The sequence below is a fragment of the Leopardus geoffroyi genome, chromosome C3 (assembly GCF_018350155.1).
Source record: "Leopardus geoffroyi isolate Oge1 chromosome C3, O.geoffroyi_Oge1_pat1.0, whole genome shotgun sequence".
NCBI classification, from domain to species: domain Eukaryota; kingdom Metazoa; phylum Chordata; class Mammalia; order Carnivora; family Felidae; genus Leopardus; species Leopardus geoffroyi.
The window spans coordinates 945,786-962,402 of record NC_059338.1 but is presented as its reverse complement, the minus strand read 5'-3'; the positions used below and the strand labels follow the sequence as shown (position 1 = coordinate 962,402).

The 16,617-nt window shown below is 62.2% G+C and overlaps 1 protein-coding gene across 1 annotated transcript in view; it reads left to right on the top strand.

Moving 5' to 3' along the window:
- The window catches only part of KCNN3 (potassium calcium-activated channel subfamily N member 3), a 127,294-nt gene that overhangs the window by 94,119 nt on the left and 16,558 nt on the right, over positions 1-16,617 (top strand). Inside the window, 2 exon segments of the mRNA XM_045456041.1 lie at positions 2,846-2,987; positions 11,505-11,615. Coding sequence (XP_045311997.1) covers positions 2,846-2,987; positions 11,505-11,615 — 253 coding nt within the window.

Below are 16,617 nucleotides of genomic sequence, written 5' to 3'. Positions count from 1 at the left end.
TCCCAGCTCTTTTTCTGAAACTGTTCTTATCTGAATTGGTAGACAGACTCCGTGATTTTCTCGTATTTTCATCTCTGTCTTTTCCTGCCTTTTGGGAGACCCCTCCATTGACCCCCAGCCCTTCCAGAGAGACCCCCTTGTGTGGCACTGACCCGTGTCTCCTGGGGCCAGAGCCTGCCTCCCTCACCTTGATTATAGGGTTTTCCCCACGAGCTCTTCTCCGCCACGGTCTGTATGTGGTCGAGAGTCCTGCTTCTCTGTCAACTGATTCGGTCTGTGTCTTTCATGTTCACAACTGTCCTTAGATTTCTCGGGACCCCGGTCGTCTGCCTGCGTGGAGGGTCTACGGAGGGCAACAGTATGTGCGTTTCAGTTGCAACCAGCTGTTACACGGCCCCTGTAACTGTCACCCGTTCCACAGTAGTAGAAAGGGAAAACCGTAGCACACCCTGACGATAAACGAATAACTATAATAACTGTCCTTAAAAAAAAAAAAGACACCTTTTCCTCCCTAGTCTTTAGAGCAAAACACGGCTCTGAAAAATTCTCTGTTGCAAACACTGGCAAGACATGACTATGCAGGCTGGTGACAGGCATAAACCACTGTAAGATGGTGAGTGGGTTTGGAGACAGCTTGGTCCCCACACCCACCGCCCTGAGGCCCCACCCACGGCCTCCCGCCTGCTGAGCCGCGTGGGGCAGTGGGACGTCCTTGTGCCCCCCCCCCCCCGCCGCCGGAGGGAACAGCACTCCAGTCTGGGGGGCGGTGTGTGAATGGCGTCCTCAAGACCTGCTTCCCTCTGCAGCACACACGGCCAGCTCCCATGCAACCGTATTTGTGAATGAAGAAGAAACCCACAAGAACATAAAGAGAGTGTAGAGAGAAATGAAACAGTAAGTCAGACATCAAGGTGACAAAAAGACAGCTACCTGTTGCTAATACTGAGTCCCAACCTGGACTCTAATTTCTTTCTCTCGTAACCACTCGTGTGCGAGTAGAAAGGCCCGGGTCCCGAGGCCGCCAAGCAGCCAGCAACACTAGTTGAAGCATCGGATTTGCAGAGAGGCAGGCTGTGAAGACCCAGGGGCCGGTAACGCACTCGGGAGACAGGCTACAAATCCAGTCCAGACCCGCGGTTGGCGGTGGAGGCTCTCCACTGCCCCTCCCCGGGCACCTGCACACTTTCCAGCAGGTCTCGTGTCCGGGGCTTGCTGTCTTTCCTCGGGCTTGCGGGCAGCTGCTGGAACAGTCCTCCTTGGACACCCGTGTCTTGTGTCCCTCCTGTGTCCAAGAACTCGCAGCAGATGCCTTCCTGTCAATCACGTCTGCAGCCCAAACTTCAAGACTCTCACAAAGGTCTCCTCGCTCCCCTGCTGTCCTAGTCCCTGCCTCTGTCGTGCTGTGGATAGTTTCTCAGGGTGACGACACCTGTCCCCCACCCCCACCCCCGACAGTGACCATTGCCCACACTGAGTGCCCGCGTCCTGGGCCGAGCCCTGGGCTGCTGGTGCTCCTGGTCACTGGCCCTCCTGTCAGCAGATAGGGAAACGGGGTCACAGAGGTTAAGTCGCTTGCCCACAGCACAGAGCCTCTTGATGTGGAGGTGGGGCTTGAAGCCAGGTGAGCCAAGCCCAAGGCTGCCGGCTCACCTCCTCTCCACCCTGCGCCCCAACCTTGCCGGCAAGTCTCAGACCTGACCCGAGACTTCTTCGGGACGGACTGGTGACTCCAGGACAGGCCCTGAGAGCCGGGGTCTGCCTCCACGGCTCCCCCGAGAGCAGCATGCAGCAGTGGAAGGGACAGAGGGGACTCGAGGGGACGCGAGGGGGAGCCCGACTGGGGGTGGGGTGGCACCTGGGGCGGGGGAATATCTTCACCTGCCCCGCCTCCCCGCGTGCACCTGCTACGCCCCAGCTGAGCCCCGGCTTTCATAAGGGCGCTCCCTCCGCCTGAGCCCCTCTCCTCCCGGCCTGCCTGGGGGCTCCGTCCTCTGACTCACCTGCCGGTGTTGGGGTCAAGGTCACTGCCCTTTCCCTCCTGTCACTCAAGCGCCCTGTCTACCCAGTCGTGCGAAAGTCCTCGCTGGCCCGTCCGCTGAGCCGAGAGCCCTGAGGGCAGGCCGTGTCCCGCTCGCTCATCTTTGTGTTTCCGTACTTGTCCGTACTTGTCACGGAGCCAGCACACAGGGGCTCCGGTGTCTGGGGGTGAGAGCAGGGAGGGAGAGGGTGGGGCGCCCTCGGCACCGGGCAGGGGGGTGGTGGCCGCGTCCTTCCAGCCGGTTCCTCCCCGGGCAGGGGAGCCAAGAGCCCCGTCCAGCCCAGAGGAGAGACCGTCCCTCTGCGGGGACCCCAGTGTCCCCTGGAAACAGCCCCCAGGGCGCCCCTCCCGACAGCGGTGACGGGCCGGTTCTTCAGGACCCGTCAGCCTTACGGGAGATTGCTAAATGTGTTTGGCGGGTCTGACATTCTCCCCTGCTCGGGAGCCATCGTTTCGGATCAGTCACGTCCACGTCCGCTCAGGCTGTCGGCTTGGAAGGGAACATCTGAATTTCGTTGTCGCATGATTTCATCCGAAGCTATTTCACCAACACTCGAAGGGCGTCTACAGTGCACTCACGGCCAACGCGGCCTCTGGGACCGAGCTGGGGGGGGGACGGTCAGGGCAGGGGCGGGGGCGGGGTCTGGGCTGGCAGAGTCGCGGCACCTTCCGTCACCAGCACCGCTGGGCCCACCTCAGCAGACACCCAGTCCGTCCCCGTCCGGGTTCGCCCGCGGCCTCTGCGTCCGGGGCTGGCGCTTCCTTCCACTAAGTGCTGTCTCCCTCCTGCCCCCGCCCCCCCGGCAGGTACCACGACCAGCAGGACGTGACCAGTAACTTCCTGGGTGCCATGTGGCTCATCTCCATCACCTTCCTCTCCATCGGTTACGGGGACATGGTCCCTCACACGTACTGTGGGAAGGGCGTCTGTCTCCTCACCGGCATCATGGTGAGTACCTGGCCCGCCCGTCGCCCTCCCCACCCGCAAACGCCGTGAGCGCGCAGGAGGGGCCCTCCGGGCAGGACGGCTGCTGGGCGCCCCCTCCCCGCACACGGCCAGGAAGGTGCTCCTGGGCTCAGTTGCCTTTTCTAACACAGCCAGAGCTCCTCGTCCCGGGCCGCCGTGGCCTCTCCACGGCCCCCCAGGGGGGCTGGGCTGGGCTGGCCTGGGTCGGGCCCCCACCGGCAACACCCCACGGCCATAAGCGACAGGGCCCTCGGGCCCCACAGACTCAGCGCCACGTCCAAGGGACCGTCCCTGGAACTCCGGGGCGGGCGCTGACCTGGCCACGAGAGGCCCGTGTCCTGGGTCGGTGTGCGGCCGGCCGCCACCACTGCCTCCCGCTGGCCGCATGACACCTGCAGCTGTGGCCCAGGACCACCGCTCAGCGACCTCTCTTCGGGAGAGGACCCCCAAGGCTCCGAGGAGAAGGCTGCAGGGAAGCCTGGGGTGGCCTCGGGGGTGTGAGCGCGCACAGGCCTGCAGTTCTGGTGCCCGGGGCCCCCCAACAACCCCCACACGGTTGCGGGGGGGACCTTCCCTCTTGGTGCTCCTCAGACTTCATTCATCCCCGTTTGCAGCGTAAAGGGCGCTAAATTCTCACCAGGGTGGGGGCCGCCCCACCCGCCCTGACCTGACCTTCTGGCACCCATCTGGGACACCAGGCCGCTGAGTTCGGGCCCCTCGGAGCAGAGGAGGGTCTAGGGTCAGGGGCCCTGAGCGGCTGCGCCTGCCTGGACACGCGTGCCCCTGCAGCTCCTTCCCATGGAGGCCTGGCGGGGGCGCACATTAGCAAGTCGGCCCTCGGCCCCTCCTGGGGGCGGGGGTGGGGGGGGTGGGGGGCTTAGCACCTGCTGTGTGAATCCCGTGAATCCTGGGTGAGCGAGGCCTCAGAATGATCGCCTCCCGTCCCCTCCTGTCCCTCGGGCGGTAGGAGTCTGTCTGGCCGAAATCCAGCTGCCACCAGAAACCAGGCGATGGCCTCCCTCCGCACCTAGTGACACGCGGCCCGAAGGCCGAAGCCTTGGCGTCTTAGAGGCTTGGCTGGGGGGGGCGGGGCTCTGCGTGGCTGTGCCCCCGGAACGCATCGTGGGCAGCTTCCCCCAGGCTCCAGGCGTGTGCTCCCCAGGACCCTGGGCCCCTGCCGGCAGCCTCCTCCTCGGGGCGGGGTCCTCGGCTCCTGGGGCGCAGGGCTGTGTCCCCATGCAGGGAGGGGTGGTTGAAGCTGAGGCAGCAAGCGGGTGAGGGGGGCCCGTATCCCCTCCCGCATGAACAACACAGCTCAGGCCCCTCATTTTCTCTTTTGTTCAAAACGTCTGCCTCTCCAGGTGCAGGGGCGGGGTGGGGGGGGGCTGTATGGTCAAGGGCTGTGGCCCCCGTTAACGTCCACTGCCTCCCTCTGGGGTCAGACGAGGGAGCCCTAGTGGCCCTTTTCTAGCTGAGTCATTCTTGCTGGGGTTTCTGAGCCGCCCTCCCTCCCCTCCCCCAGCCTCCCAGCACCCCCCCCCCCCATCGGGTACTTCCCAAGGACAGGTAGGGCTTCCCGCCTGGTTACCATGGACACTGCGGGGCCTGGGGGGGAAGGGGGAGGATGGGTTTGTGTGCTGCCGCTGTAAATAGTCTTAATCATTGTTTTCTCTTGGCGATCCTAGAAAGGGGGTAATTATCACCCATTAAGCCAGGTGCTCCGTGGTCTGAACGACTTGCGGTGGTTGGCACAGACCCGGCGTGTTTGAGGGGCTTCAGCCACAGAAGCAGGTCTGTCAAAGTCCAGCATCTCTCCTCCAAGAACGTCACGAGCTGGTGACAGTGCAGAGAGAAAGCTGTCGGTACTTAGCCACCAGAACTGGAAATGGCAACACCCGGGAGGCGGTGCTTTGGACGCCTCTTGGCTGCGGGGTGTGGGGTGTCGGGGGAGCCCGGGGCCCAGACCACGCCGCGGGAGCCCCATTTCGGTGCAGCCGAGCCACACGCGCCCCGCGGGCCCTTCCTTAGTTTGGGACACGGAGACAAAGCTGTGGGATGTCTGCTGGGGACGCTGAGTCTCCCCCAGGGCCTCGGGAGAGATGCTCTCTGAACCTGGGGGGGGGGGGGGCTCAGCGGCGCATCTGCCTCCCGTCAGTTTGAGAAGACGAGCCTCTCCCTGAGACACCGTGCTTCCAAACCAACTGCCGTGGTTTTAGTTGTCGGTGGAGTCTGCTGTAGAGACGGCGTAACCCTCCGGGCTGGATTCCCCCATTCGTCACCTTCACCGAAATTTACGCCTCGTTTTAGTTTATGCTGCTTTAGTTAAGGACACTTCATCCTTTCCCCCTCGGAGGCTGGTTTTTCCAGATTCTGAGGTTTTGCAGCTGGAAAGTGTTTCTTGGAATCAAGGAGAGGGAGGACCGGTGCGGAGGACTCCGGACTCCGGAGGGGGGACCGGTGCGGAGGACTCCGGAGGGGGGACCGGTGAGGAGGACTCCGGACTCCGGAGGGGGGACCGGTGCGGAGGACTCCGGTCTCCGGAGGGGGGACTGGTGCGGAGGACTCCGGAGGGGGGACCGGTGCAGAGGACTCTGGTCTCCGGAGGGGGGACCGGTGAGGAGGACTCCGGACTCCAGAGGGGGGACCGGTAAGGAGGACTCCGGTCTCCGGAGGGCGGACCGGTGAGGAGGACTCCGGACTCCGGAGGGGGGACTGGTGAGGAGGACTCCGGACTCCGGAGGGGGGACCGGTGAGGAGGACTCCGGTCTCCGGAGGGGGGACTGGTGCGGAGGACTCCGGAGGGGGGACCGGTGAGGAGGACTCCGGAGGGGGGACCGGTGAGGAGGACTCCGGTTTCCGGAGGGGGGACTGGTGCGGAGGACTCCGGAGGGGGGACCGGTGAGGAGGACTCCGGACTCCGGAGGGGGGAACGGTGCAGAGGACTCTGGTCTCCGGAGGGGGGACCGGTGAGGAGGACTCCGGAGGGGGGACCGGTGAGGAGGACTCCGGTCTCTGGAGGGGGGACCGGTGCAGAGGACTCCGGACTCCGGAGGGGGGAACCGGTGAGGAGGACTCCGGTCTCCGGAGGGGGGACCGGTGCAGAGGACTCCGGACTCCGGAGGGGGGACCGGTGAGGAGGACTCCGGTCTCCGGAGGGGGGACCGGTGAGGAGGACTCCGGTCTCCGGAGGGCGGACCGGTGCAGAGGACTCCGGACTCCGGAGGGGGGACCGGTGAGGAGGACTCCGGTCTCCGGAGGGGGGACCGGTGAGGAGGACTCCGGACTCCGGAGGGGGGACCGGTGAGGAGGACTCCGGTCTCCGGAGGGGGGACCGGTGAGGAGGACTCCGGTCTCCGGAGGGGGGACCGGTGCAGAGGACTCCGGACTCCGGAGGGGGGACCGGTGAGGAGGACTCCGGTCTCCGGAGGGGGGACCGGTGAGGAGGACTCCGGTCTCCGGAGGGCGGACCGGTGAGGAGGACTCCGGTCTCTGGAGGGGGTCCGGTGAGGAGGACACCGGACTCCGGAGGGGGGACCGGTGCGGAGGACTCCGGTCTCCGGAGGGGGGACCGGTGCGGAGGACTCCGGACTCCGGAGGGGGGACCAGTGAGGAGGACTCCGGTCTCCGGAGGGGGGACCGGTGCGGAGGACTCCGGTCTCCGGAGGGGGGACTGGTGCGGAGGACTCCGGAGGGGGGACTGGTGAGGAGGACTCCGGACTCCGGAGGGGGGACCGGTGCGGAGGACTCCGGAGGGGGGACCGGTGAGGAGGACTCCGGTCTCCGGAGGGGGGACTGGTGCGGAGGACTCCGGAGGGGGGACCGGTGAGGAGGACTCCAGACTCTGGAGGGGGGACCGGTGCGGAGGACTCCGGTCTCCGGAGGGGGGACTGGTGCGGAGGACTCCGGAGGGGGGACCGGTGAGGAGGACTCCGGACTCCGGAGGGGGGACCGGTGAGGAGGACTCCGGAGGGGGGACCGGTGAGGAGGACTCCGGTCTCCGGAGGGGGGACTGGTGAGGAGGACTCCGGAGGGGGGACTGGTGAGGAGGACTCCGGACTCCGGAGGGGGGACCGGTGAGGAGGACTCCGGAGGGGGGACCGGTGAGGAGGACTCCGGTCTCCGGAGGGGGGACTGGTGCGGAGGACTCCGGAGGGGGGACCAGTGAGGAGGACTCCGGTCTCCGGAGGGGGGACTGGTGCGGAGGACTCCGGAGGGGGGACCGGTGAGGAGGACTCCGGACTCCGGAGGGGGGACCGGTGAGGAGGACTCCGGTCTCCGGAGGGGGGACTGGTGCGGAGGACTCCGGAGGGGGGACCGGTGAGGAGGACTCCGGACTCCGGAGGGGGGACTGGTGAGGAGGACTCCGGACTCCGGAGGGGGGACCGGTGAGGAGGACTCCGGTCTCCGGAGGGGGGACTGGTGCGGAGGACTCCGGAGGGGGGACCGGTGAGGAGGACTCCGGACTCCGGAGGGGGGACTGGTGAGGAGGACTCCGGACTCCGGAGGGGGGACCGGTGAGGAGGACTCCGGTCTCCGGAGGGGGGACTGGTGCGGAGGACTCCGGAGGGGGGACCGGTGAGGAGGACTCCGGACTCCGGAGGGGGGACTGGTGAGGAGGACTCCGGACTCCGGAGGGGGGACCGGTGCGGAGGACTCCGGAGGGGGGACCAGTGAGGAGGACTCCGGTCTCCGGAGGGGGGACTGGTGCGGAGGACTCCGGAGTGGGGACCGGTGAGGAGGACTCCAGACTCTGGAGGGGGGACCGGTGCGGAGGACTCCGGTCTCCGGAGGGGGGACTGGTGCGGAGGACTCCGGAGGGGGGACCGGTGAGGAGGACTCCGGTCTCCGGAGGGGGGACCGGTGAGGAGGACATTGGACTCCGGAGGGGGGACCGGTGCAGAGGACTCTGGTCTCCGGAGGGGGGACCGGTGAGGAGGACTCCGGTCTCCGGAGGGCGGACCGGTGAGGAGGACTCCGGTCTCTGGAGGGGGTCCGGTGAGGAGGACTCCGGTCTCCGGAGGGGGGACTGGTGCGGAGGACTCCGGAGCGGGGACCGGTGAGGAGGACTCCAGACTCTGGAGGGGGGACCGGTGCGGAGGACTCCGGTCTCCGGAGGGGGGACTGGTGCGGAGGACTCCGGAGGGGGGACCGGTGAGGAGGACTCCGGACTCTGGAGGGGGGAACCGGTGAGGAGGACATCGGACTCCGGAGGGGGGACCAGTGAGGAGGACTCTGGTCTCCGGAGGGGGGACCGGTGAGGAGAACTCCGGACTCCGGAGGGGGGACCGGTGAGGAGGACTCCGGACTCCGGAGGGGGGACCGGTAAGGAGGACTCCGGTCTCCGGAGGGCGGACCGGTGAGGAGGACTCCGGTCTCTGGAGGGGGTCCGGTGAGGAGGACTCCGGTCTCCGGAGGGGGGACCGGTGCAGAGGACTCCGGTCTCCGGAGGGGGGACCGGTGCGGAGGACACTGGTCTCTGGGCCCAGATGTAGGGATGAGTTGGCAGGTTCACCCTCGCGGGCCGCTCCTGTGGGCCTGCTCACCGCACACCATCCAGGTGGACCCTGCCCTCCCGCCCCTCCCTCGGGGGTAGGAGCTGGCCCAGGGAGACCCAGGAGCCCAGCCGTGTCACCTGTGACTCTGGACTTGGCACGTCTGAAGGCGAGGTCTCAGTCACGGATTTGCTCCCCAGGGTGACCCTGTGGAGGTCACGCCAGCAGCCACTTCGTCCTCTCCATCCCACGCCATCCTGCCCCTCCATCTCCCAACACGGTCCCGCCCCCGGGCACCTGACCTGGAGAAGGGCTCACTGCCCCGGCGGGAACATAGGTGATCACTAGACAGCTTACTGGCAAACATGGCATCAGGAGGGGCTCCCGTCACCAGTCTTCTCCACCAGAGAGCCAACTGACCGTTACCTCCTGACTCCAGCCTCACCTCCCTGTCCCTCCTGCTCCTCACTCACCCCCATCGTCGTCTCTCCCTCTTCTTCCCTCTTCCCTTTCCCTTCCCTCCTTCCGCTCCCCCCTCCCCCCCGCCCCCGCCCCCCACACCCTGCCCCCCGCCCCCCGCCAGCTGCTTCAGGATGCAGCTCCAGTGTTCCCTGTCTGGTCTCTGCTCCAGCAACCTCTCTCTCTGCACCCGTCCCCTCCCCTCCCCTCCCCTCCCGTCCCCTCCCTCTCTGCTCCCCCTCCTCCCCCTCCTCCTCCCTCTTCCCCTCCTCCTCTCTGTCTCTCCACCTCTCTCTCTCACACACTGCGCAGAGGACCAGCAGTCTGCATTTCAGCACTCAGCCCTCCACTTTCCAGAGGTTGCTGATGTCTGACTCCATCTTTACCAGGTTGTCTTTTCATGGAAATGATCAAGTGAGGCTTCGTGATCAGCGACTTCCGTGATTACATCCAGATGATGGGTTTTCCAAAAGAAAAAATAAAGTTGAGAGTATTCTCTGCTTATGTACTCAGGTTAGAATTAGAGGTTAAGAACCTGGCATCCTCCAGAGAAATATCCACAAGGAAGTCTTGGCATCTTTAAGTGAAAAGAAATTGAAAATGTAATCCAGTCCACCTTATTGTCTCCATGCAGAAATTTATCTTAGTTGTATAAAATACATGGTTCCTTAGTTAAAACACTCTAACTTCTAACTAGAAGCCCCCTGCATTTAACCAGCTGGGCTGTGGGCCATGGCGAGAGCTGGGGCCCTCTTTTCGGACCCTGTAAACCCAGGATGGTGCTGGAGTGATTGTTTTAATGAAATCCCCAAAGCGACATGATGAGTGGGGGACCCCCTCCTCAGGCATCTTCTGCCCCCAGCTCTCAGGGGCAATTTAAGCGGAGCTGACCCCGGGAGGTGAGGGAGAACAGAGCCTAGGGAGAGCCCTCTCCATCTAATGTCCATTTTTAACGCTGTGATAAGTCCCTGTGTTTGGACTGTCAGCCCAGAGTACGTTTGGAACCCCGTATAAAGGAGCAGGATTATACGCGGTCTGGTTGAAGGGAGTGGAGCACAGCTTCCCCCCAGGACAGCTTCTTTTAAGCTATTTTTTGCTTTTGGAGGCTTGGTTAAATCAATTACAGCATTAGACCAGGCTGCCCAAGTGCCCATACACATCCTTTGAAAAGTGGGCACGGTCTTCTGCAAGTCACAGATGCCAAGAACACACAGCCATCCCTGAACAAAAGGAAAACGAGGTCAGAAAGGAGGGTTCACAGACCCAGGCCTTTCCAGTTGGTCGTGCTCGAAATGGTGGCTCCAAATGTACCGAGAAACATGAGACCATCCAACGGGGACACTGTGAAAAGCCAGGGAACGCACTGGTCCTTCAGCCAAAGCCTCGCACAGGCCTCGCTGCCCACGGAGGGGAGGGGCCTCGCCATGGACACCCCTCCCAGCCGCAGTACTGGTTACGTGCCTTCTAAAGCGCTCATTTCTATTCCTAACTCATCCTGTTAGACTGATGAGCCGAAAACATCAAGGATGAAGCCTTTCAGTCCTGCCACCTCTAAGTGCTAAACCGGGCTTGGGGCAAACAGTGTGGCATCTAGAGGGCCAGACTGCTCCTCTCTTCCCATGAGGCCATTGTGCGGATAGAGCAGGGGCATGGCTGGGGCAGGGGCAGGGGCAGGGGCAAGGCTGGGGCAGGGCTGGAGCAGGGCAGGGCAGAAGGATGAGCAGAGGATAAACCTCCCTGTCCCCGAGCTGGCCGGGGGGTTGGGACAGACACTGCACAGGACTCAGATTCACCAGGAGGACAAGGGAGGGCACCAGGGCGTGCTCATTCCCCCAGACTGTCACTTACGCGGCCGAGGGCTCGAGGAGGGGGCTCTGGGACCCCCGTCCGCCCCGCAGAGTGAGAACATTGGTCCGGGAAGGACTGAGGGCGTCTGGGGGTTCCCTTAAGCCCTGGTCGGAGCAGGAGTGTTGCTGTGTCTCCACAGCATGGGCCCGAGGAGCCTCTGGTGGGAGGGAGACAGGGCCAGTCCCGGGGCCGCGTCGCGGCCGGGGCCTCTGGGCAGAAGGACCCCAGTGCGGGCCGAGCACAGCCGTGGGGTGCCGCCTGGGGCTGCGCCGTCTCTTTGGATGGTTCCAGGGAAAGTCTCCAGGGCAGTGAAGCTGGTCCCCCTCTGGTGTAGGCGTGGTCTTCTCTGGCCCCGGTCTGGGGCTGGCGCTGGGCGTGTGTCAGCAAGCCGGAGAGCGGGCCTGGTGTCCGCAGAGCCTTGCCGATGACCGGGGACTGTCCCCGAAGCCTCAGCCCCGCCCTGCTCCGTTAGGAACTGGCTGGTTGTGGGAAGATTCGGGCACCGGAGGTGAGCCCTTCGGCCAAGCCAAGAGGCTGGCGGGCCCCTCCCGAGGGTGGCAGTCGGGGCCCCGGAAGGCTCCAGGTGCCCGTCCACTCCCAGGACCCCCGCGGCGGGCGCGAAGGGGGGTCCCTCCCGTCTCCTGCCTGCACTTGCCTTGTGCTCACGTGCCCTCCCCCGCCCCTTGCTGTTCCCCCACAGGGTGCGGGCTGCACTGCCCTCGTGGTGGCCGTGGTGGCCCGGAAGTTGGAGCTCACCAAGGCGGAGAAGCACGTGCACAACTTCATGATGGACACCCAGCTCACCAAACGGGTAAAACAGCGCCGTCCGCGCCTCGGGGGGACTCTGACGCGCGTGGCAGCGAGCCGCGGGCACACGGTCCTGCGATGTAGGTCGGGTCACGCTCTCCACCGGGGGTCGAGGGAGCCCAGAGCCCAGCCCGCGGCCTCCACACAGGGGCTCCTGTCTCCCAGCGGGTCCCGGTGCGCGGTGCAGGCCCGGTGGACTCTGCGGCACCCGGTGGTGGCGCCCGCGCCCTCTCCCGGCGGCGCTGAACTAACCGCTCAGCACGAGGCAGCGTTTTCGTCCAGGCTCGGATATGTTCACAGTCGGAGGGGCAGTTGGGTCTTAAAAACGATATTGGAAATGTATCTAAATTCACTTCTTTCTACAAAATCATGAAAGACGATCATCGCAGCAGAGCCCACGTTTCTAAATGTCATCATCCAGCCCCCTTCTGGGGTTTCTGGGCCATCTCCTCACTGGCGGTTAAGGAGGGGGAAAATTGGAGGGGCGAACGGGGAGAGGGGTCGGCTGCAGAAGGCCCGCCAGATCGTCAGGCCAGGGGAGGGCCCCGTGGGAGGGACAAGATGGGTCCTTCCCGGACAGCCGCCACACAAGCAAGGTGGGAGCCGTTTCCTAACGACAGCTTTTATGGAGAAGTCTCTAGAACTCTCTAGAGCTGCAGGCAAGACACAGGTCAGCAAGAGGATGTCTTGTGAGGCTGTCCTGTCCCTGAGCCGAGAGGGCATCAGAGCCTGTGCTGGGGACCTGGCCGCTGTGGCAGGCCTTCCGCAGGACCCTGTGACGACAGCCGCGGCAGTGAAGGTGTGAGGGACCCAGCCGGCCACTGGACGGCCAGTGCTGGGGGGGCCGCGGGAGCACACGAGGGTGCTGAGGCGTCTGCATGCTCAGCAGAACTATTGATGGGGTGTGACTGTTTGGTCTTTGGTTACATGTATCGGATTCTTCAAAGAGCCTCCACAGATGTGGAAAGGAACGGGTCCGGGCAAATAGCCTGGCGTTGACATGTGGATGGTTGAACGTGGCACAGCGTGGCCCAGACTGTCCACTGCACAAGAGAAAACACAATTTGCCTGCAAGACGGCAGCGCTGAGGGCCGTTCCCAGCGGGTTTCTGAGCGGGTTTCCCAGGTGCCAGCCCCAGCACGTGCACACAAGGCCCGGCTCGGTGCCGACTGAGCAGGTCACCTAAGCCACTGGAGCACCTGGCCACAGGCGCCTTGGCGGCTCCCCTACGAACGATCCGGTGCGTGAGAGAGGGGCAGGACAGCTGGCCTCGAACCCTTCTCAGGAGCTGCTTGCTTACCGTCTCCGTCTCCGCTGGTCTGCTCTGTGCTCCTTGTCTCAGGCTACTCGGAGAGCCAGCACCTTCATACGGCGGGAAAATAAACGACCGTCCTGCGGTCTGAGTGTGCGAGCGCAGACTGGTGGCCAGCTTCCAGCCTTCCAAGACGCTCCGTAAATCCTCCTCAAGGCCACTTACTTTTTGAAAAGTAGGGCTGAAAGCCAAATCAACAAGCATTTGTAGCTCGCTTCTCTGAGAACACTTACGTCCGTTGAAATGTCCCTTGAACGTCTAATCTCTTCCCAGAGAAGCAAACACAGCGAAGGGGCCCCTCTTCCAGAGCGAGGATTTTCAAGGCTGGAGGCACCGGGCCTTCCGCAGGCTCTTCTCCAAACCTTGCTTGGCAGGAAGGTGCCGGTGCGCTTGGCCAGCCCTGGCCTCTGCTCACCTCGACCCACTTTCGGAGAGCCCAGCTCCCCTCCTCTGACACCTGCCCGAGCCTCAGAGCAAGACGCAGAGGTGGGAGGAGCCAATGGCAGCACGGGGTAGGAACCCAGTTTCTGGTTTGCCTGAATCCATGGCTGTTCGGTCATTTGTATAACTTGTCAACTCTGGTGGCAATGTCTTCCTGCATTTAGTACGGTCAGACCTTCTCGGGGCGCCTGGGTGGCTCAGTCAGTTAAGTGTCCGACTTCGGCTCAGGTCATGATTTCGTGGTTTGTGGGTTCGGGCCCCGCGTCAGGCTCTGTGTTGACGGCTCAGAGCCTGGAGCCTGCTTCGGATTCTGTGTCTTCCTTCTCTCTGCCCCTCTCCTGCTCGCACTCCGTCTCTCTCTCAAAAATGAATATTGATGAATATTGATATTTATTTATCAGAATAAAAAGCTTCTGCACAGCGAAGGAAACAATCAGCAAAACTAAAAGGCAACCGACAGAATGGGAGAAGGTATCTGCAAACGACATATCAGATAAAGGGTTAGAATCCAAAATCTAGAAAGAACTTCTCAAACTCAACACCTGAAAAACAAATAATCCAGTGAAGAAATGGGCAAAAGACATGAATAGACTTCTCCAAAGAAGACATCCAGACGGCCAACCGACACATGAAAAAATGCTCAACTTCACTCCTCATCAGGGAAACACAAATCAAAACCACAGTGAGATACCACCTCACCCCTGTCAGAATGGCTAACATTAACACCAACAACAGAATGGCAACAACAGATGTTGGCGAGGATGTGGAGAGAGAGGATCTCTTTTGCATTGTTGGTGGGAATGCAAACTGGTGCAGCCACTCTGGAAAACAGGATGGAGGTTCCTCAAAAAACTAAAACTAGAACTACCCCACGACCCAGCAATTGCACTACTAGGCATTTCTCCACGGGATACAGGTGGGCTGTTTCGAAGGGTCACAGGCACCCCCACGTTTACAGCAGCGCTGTCGACAACAGCCAAAGTATGCAAAGAGCCCAAATGTCTCTCGATGGATGAGTGGATAAAGAAGATGTGGTCTATATACACAATGGAGTATCACTCGGCAATCAAAAAGAATGAAATCTTGCCATTTGCAGCTACGTGGATGGAACTGGAGGCTATTATTAGTGAAATTAGTCAGAGAAAGACAAAAATCCTATGACTTCACTCATATGAGGACTGTAAGAGCCAAAACAGAGGAACATAAGGGAAGGGAAACAAAAAGAATATAAAAACAGGGAGGGGGAGAAAACAGAAGAGACTCCTAAATATGGAGAACAAACTGAGGGTTACGGGCGGGCTTGGGGGCGGGGGGTTGGGCTAAATGGGGGAGGGGCACTAAGGAATCTACTCCTGAAATCCCCGTTGCACCATATGCTAACTAACTTGGATGTAAATTAAAACCAAAAAAATCAGGGGCGCCTGGGTGGCGCAGTCGGTTGAGCGTCCGACTTCAGCCAGGTCACGATCTCGCGGTCCGTGAGTTCGAGCCCCGCGTCGGGCTCTGGGCTGATGGCTCAGAGCCTGGAGCCTGTTTCCGGTTCTGTGTCTCCCTCTCTCTCTGCCCCTCCCCCGTTCATGCTCTGTCTCTCTCTGTCCCAAAAATAAATAAACGTTGAAAAAAATAAATAAATAAAAAAAATAAAAAAAAATAAAACCAAAAAAATCAGACCTGCCCACAGCGACCTTGCTGCAGTAGCCCTGGGCTGCCAGACAATATACGTGTGATGCACACAAAGACGCGCACCAGATACCAGATGCCCAGCTTTCCTCCTGCTCAGTGCTACGAGTCCCCGTCTCTCTGTTCCGTGCGACTGAACATACCTGTCATCAGTCACCCGTGGGCCACCAGCCTCCGTGCTCCGGGGACACCACAGTGGGTAACAGGCGGTCCCCGCCCACCCTCGAAGAGCACCTCTGCTCGTTGGGCACATTCCCCGGGGACACACGGCTTGAGGAGCACCGTGGGCAGGAGGCGTCCTGTCTGCACGTCGACTGTCCACGTCGGACCACGGCGTGTGCCACTGGCTGAGGACTGTGTCTCCCTGCCCTTGCTGTGACAGATACTTCGTCTAAATACATTTCCCCACGAAGTCGACGAGTGAGATCAAAACCAAGCCCGTATCTTTCCTATGCTAGTTCCTTCTCGCTGACCATCCTGGTCTCCAGGCCTGGAAACTTAGCAATGTCTCTGCCTCTCTGCCCTGGACCCCACAGGGCTTCCCGAGCCTGGATTCCATCTGGCCATGGCCGTCCCCGCACACTGGCCCCCGGGCACCCCGCGCACCACGCTTAAAACCGACGCAGGTCCTTGCTGCCCGCCCCGCTTCGTGAACCTCCCTGGCCCCGGGCTTCCTGCGCTGAACCTCCCTGGCCCCGGGCTTCCTGCGCTGTGTGGGTCCCCTTAGGCTCCAAGACTCAGCTCTGAACATATCACCCCCATCCCCGCTCAGAACCCTGAGTAACCCCGGTATCTACTGATCAGTGCCAAAGAAAACTCTTTTTTCATGATGAGCATATGTAAAAGTTTTATCACAATCCTGCTGGAAAAACCTTTTTCTTCCAGCAGGTTAATTCAAAAGTCTATTCATAACAGGTCTTAATCTCTTAAAACCTTACCAGGTAATCAATTGACCAGTTATGAGAATACTAACCCTCCCCAGAAAGGGCCTGTGGATTACCTGCAGCTCACAGGGCCTTAACTAGGGCTGCAGGCCACAACCCGTGGGCTTCTCAGAGCACTCAGTTACCGGCCACTCGGCACGGCGGTTAGGGCCCAGGCCTGCGGGAGAGAAAGCCCGCGTGCCTGCACCCAGGCCGAGGGCCATGCTGAAGTCCCTGTGGAATTAAGCACCACCCATCACCCTGGCACTCGGACCAAGTAGCTTCAGACTAACTTGGAACCACAGGACCACCCGCCCCCCGCTCCTGCCAGCCGAGGGGCTGAGCCGAGCCGCCTTCCCAGCACTGAGGCTGGCCCCTGGGTGCAGACCGTGAAGCCTGGCAAGGACTTGGGGCAGGACTGGGCGGGTGGACAGAGGAAAGGAAGCCGGGGCGGGGAGGCTGTGGGGGTGAGGGCGAGGGAGGGGAGGGGGTCGGCAGGTGGGGAGGGCGAGACCCTCTCCTCCAGTGCTAACAGAGGCCTTCGACAAGTGCCTGAAGACGGGGCGACCCGTGATGTCCTCTGTTCATCTAAATTCTACCTGGGCAGCTCCTCGAACGTGTCTGCCAGGCCTGCCCTGTTTCCTCTCCCA